The sequence below is a fragment of the Mastigoproctus giganteus genome, chromosome 13, assembly GCF_048544385.1.
Source record: "Mastigoproctus giganteus isolate SK-2022 chromosome 13, ASM4854438v1, whole genome shotgun sequence".
Classification (NCBI taxonomy): domain Eukaryota; kingdom Metazoa; phylum Arthropoda; class Arachnida; order Uropygi; family Thelyphonidae; genus Mastigoproctus; species Mastigoproctus giganteus.
The window spans coordinates 154,919,146-154,923,403 of record NC_143587.1 but is presented as its reverse complement, the minus strand read 5'-3'; the positions used below and the strand labels follow the sequence as shown (position 1 = coordinate 154,923,403).

The 4,258-nt window shown below is 42.1% G+C and overlaps 1 protein-coding gene across 1 annotated transcript; it reads left to right on the top strand.

Annotated features, from left to right (window-relative positions):
• The first annotated feature begins 793 nt into the window (after positions 1-793).
• Positions 794-2,668, top strand: LOC150076535 (adenosine receptor A2b-like). Its single transcript, XM_090387493.1, has one exon. It carries the CDS (start codon positions 1,394-1,396, stop codon positions 2,627-2,629), a length of 1,236 nt encoding a protein of 411 aa, XP_090243619.1. The 5' UTR covers positions 794-1,393; the 3' UTR covers positions 2,630-2,668.
• Positions 2,669-4,258: the final 1,590 nt, after the last annotated feature.

Sequence of the window (4,258 nt, the reverse complement as noted above, 5' to 3'; positions counted from 1 at the left end):
CTCTTTCTGATTTTTAGCTACGACATTAATGTGATGTCGAGTTTGTTGACTACACAGGTAGGCAAAGTAGTTATCGATGAAAGAGGAAGATTGCTTTAACCATTTTAAAGCCTTAACTACCTAATTCAGGTCCTCCCTCACAGGAAGTAGTCTCTAGTGACATGGAGGTACATTATAACGGGACAATGTTAGAGGTTCGATTTAACTGTATAAGATTAAGAACATTCCAATAAAATGGGGGGTAAAAATCCTCCCAAAATGTAACTTAAAATCTTGGTAAGGCATTTTTCAAATAAAAATTCGTACTTTTCACCTACGTTCGATTTCCATCAAATGCCCCTGCAATATTTTAGGGCATTTTTCTTTTCTCTGTTGTTATATAAGTTTGTTCTCTTCAAGCGTCCCGAATTTCGTCAGCCGCGGGGGGTTATAGCAGATAGCGAGAGAGAACAAGAAACTTAGTGTGTGTTTTGTACCTCTAGATCCCTTAGTCGCGTAAAACTTAATTCGTTTACAGTGGCTCCTATCCATTGCAGCCCTACTATTCTGTTAAATATAGCGCAAGGGACTCCAACTTTCTGGGTTAAAGCAACCAGGCGTCTGCACATTACGTGTACTGGGCACCAGAGTAATCTGTTGCCTTCCAGTAGGCCTATTACTGCAGCTTATTGTCTTAAAGTACAAGATCGCTCGCGTGCACACACAGAGAACACTCCGGAGATCTGTCAGGCTGCCAACAACTTGGGAGTATTGCCAGGATTTTAGGTTTGTCCCTGAAGGGGGTGCTGGTTAAGTCAGTTGCGAGTACAAGGTCCAGGTTGTAACCAGAAATACGATGCAGGGAAATGAAATGCACGGATGCACGTCGATGTCGGATAACAGTATCTCAATATTAATCGGGATTTATTTACGCGATTGTCCAAATACTACAGTCACTCGCTGTCGATGTGCACCTTGGGACCGCTGTGGCATCCCTCCTGCTACGTTTGAAGGACCAGCTGGCAGAGCAGCCTTGAGAGACATAAAAATGAAGCGACACAAGACAAGAAGTTTACCCAAAGCCCAGACGTGCAAGTTCCTTCTTTTCTTGCTGGAGTCATATGAAGTACTTCGTCGATTAGCTGCGTCGCCTTCCAACATCTAAAGTCCCAAAACATCTCTTAAAAACGTGAAAGAATTCGAACAGAAGGATACAAAAACAAACTTGCAGAGTTGAAATAAGTAGGAGATAGTTGTGAATGAAAGAAACACACTCGACAGCAGGGAGGGAGTGGACAAGAATCGTCTTTTTTGTTCATTTCTTTAAAAGGTAAGTGCTAAAACTGTCTTGTGTAAATGACAGCTGCGCGTAACCTATTACAGACTGCCGAATAACCCTCCCAGACCGCATATCATGTCCCACGTATTAGCGCTAGTGTGTTGTGTAGTAGTTGCTGGAATAGGCATCGTCTTCAACGGTTACATTCTGTTCGCATTGCTGTGGCATCGACGGATCCAGACAGCAAACACTGTGCTCCTGTTACACCTAGCATTCGTGGACACTGTTTTCTGCCTTGTGGTCCTCTTGTACAACACCCCGCTCTCTTTCACAGAACAAGCGATCGCTTCGGTGGACTTGAGCGCGGACCTCAGCCCTTCGTTCCAGTTATGCGAAGCCAACGGATTTATATGGACTACGTTGCCTGTGGTGGTGGTGTGGACCATATGCGGCCTCAGCTGCGATCGTTATGCCGCTATTTCAACTCCGTTGCATTATTCGCGTCTAGTTAACGTCCGACGAGCCCTCCTGTTCGTCGCAGCCTCCTGGATATTAGGTGCCTCGCTAGCGATGCCGCCTTTCTTCGGTGTGTGCCCTTACACGTTTCAGAACTCCAGATGGACTTGCGCTGCAAGTTGCATCCAAGCGTCGACGACTGACCTCGGATATGCGGTGATCTACGTGGTCCTAGCAGCCGTCGTGCCCGTGCTGGTCATTCTGTTCTGCAACATCCGTATTCTACTGATTGCCAGATATCACCGACATCGAATAGTAACCGCTATTTATGAAGTGACCTTGCGTGCCCAAGCAACCGTGACGCATCAGCGTCACCCGTGCTATCTGTCCAAATTCAAAGGAAAGAACGCTTTCTTTACTATATCTCAAGTCGTTGGCTCTTTAATTGTGTTAACCATTCCATACTTCAGTGTACAGGTGTGGGAAGCGGCCAATGGACAGTCTGGAGATAGCACCGTGGTGTCTTTGACCACTTTTTTACTGACGTGCACACCTCCAGTGAATGCCTACGTTTATGGTGTCAAAAGTCGACTGTTGAGACAAACATTGAAAAAGATTTTGCGCCGATATCTCTATAAAGAGAAACCCAAGGAACAGATGTTCTCCAACTTTTTGTGCATGCAGGGGCAGGCGTACTCGGGAAGGCGGTTTTCAGCTCCTCCCGAGAGTGTCAGTGAAAATTTCATCCGCTTGAAGATGTGCAATCCAGCGTCACTGATTGGTGTCAAAGGACAGCTGATGGGTGGTGAACGAAGACTGTCAGAACCTCTCAAGGGCTCGTACGTGGTACCATTCATCTTCGACAACTTTCCTCATAATGCGGGAGACGAAAGAAGCGAAAATGTTGCTTCTTAAATCAACTAGCACATTGTATTTTTAAAACTAGAACACCTAGACCACTTTTATATTCTGTTTCTACTTTAATCTTTCACTGCCACTCCGTATGATAAAATGTGGAAGTATTGTATAGTTTTATTCTAAACATTTGAGATCTTAAAATGAAATATAATTTTTTTTTTATCGTATTCACACGGGTTTTATTATACAAAAATGTATGCATACAAAATCCAAGTTCTATATTGTATTTTCTGTCTGTCTGATGTATTTTTAAAAGTATTTTTAGTACGTTGTATGCGTTATAAAGAGCATGGGAATTAAAAGTTTTTATTACTTCAGATGCAGTAAGAATTATTTAAACATTATACCATTAATGGATATATTAATAAACTTGATAGAAAGAAACGCTACAATAATTAGCATTTAAGCCACTCTTGCTGTACTCAATGTAAGTCAAACCTTTTCTATGTAAAAGACAACTTTCGAAACGCACTGATCGATATCTAATCAGGAAATGATCTATGTAATTATTTACCTGTACATTTGTAGTGACTTAATTACCTCGCCCACTTGTACCACGTGACCTCCCTCCTTCTCACTCTACCCCACCACGCGGAATTCTTAAGGTGGGATGAATATCGCTATGCAATTGTTTACTTAGGGCACTTAGGAAAGGGCCTTTTGCTTCTGGTTCCACAATGCACGAGGAATATTGTTGCATCCGAAAGAGCAGGCCTAAAATATTTACAAAATACTGAACTATTTACAAATATACAAACTATATCGGGAACATCAAATGATGCCGGGTCATGTATTAGACAGTGAACTACGTGCACGAGGTTAGTGAACGTTATGGAGGCAGTTGTCTTTCAATGGAAGACAACGATGGAATTATTTAGCTGAGCATAGCATTTGTAGTGACGTAATTGTAATTTCCCCGCCCTCTTCTCGAATGAATATCACTAGGAGGAAAACTTTAATGTACAGAGATATTACAGTTAATACATAATATTTTATCCCCCCCACTACCAGATTGTAGAGCCCTCTATTTAATCGTTAATTAATTATTATAGTTTATTTCCCCTTTGTCAAGTACTCACACTGTGAATGAGACTACTTAAATACAGTAAATAGAAAAAAAAAAAAAACATTTACATTTTTTTCCTAAATTAAAAAAAATTAAATAAATACAACAGCAATACTAAAAGAAATTGTTATCGTACATCAACAATGTATACACATGTGTGTGTGCGTGTACACAAAGGTTGTTTGTTTTAATTGCGGTCTCCAGGGTTTCCCTTGTATTCCTGTACGCACACAGATATACAATGAATGATCACTAAATTATAACCACATACTTGATACGGCGTTGGCTCACCATTCGCACGGATAACAGCCACTATTCGCCTGCGCGCTGACTCCACTAGATGCGTGAAGGGATCTGCAGTCATGCTGCCTGCAAGATTATCCACAGTGTCCGAATAGATGTCGGTTGCCTGTCCATACACCCCAATTCCAGTTCGAAACATCCCACAAGCGTTCAATTGGATTGAGGTCAAGCGAATTTGGAGGACAATCAAATGGGCGATATCTTCACTGTGTTCCTCGAATCACTCGTGCGAGCCCGATGCCACGGCGCATTATCGT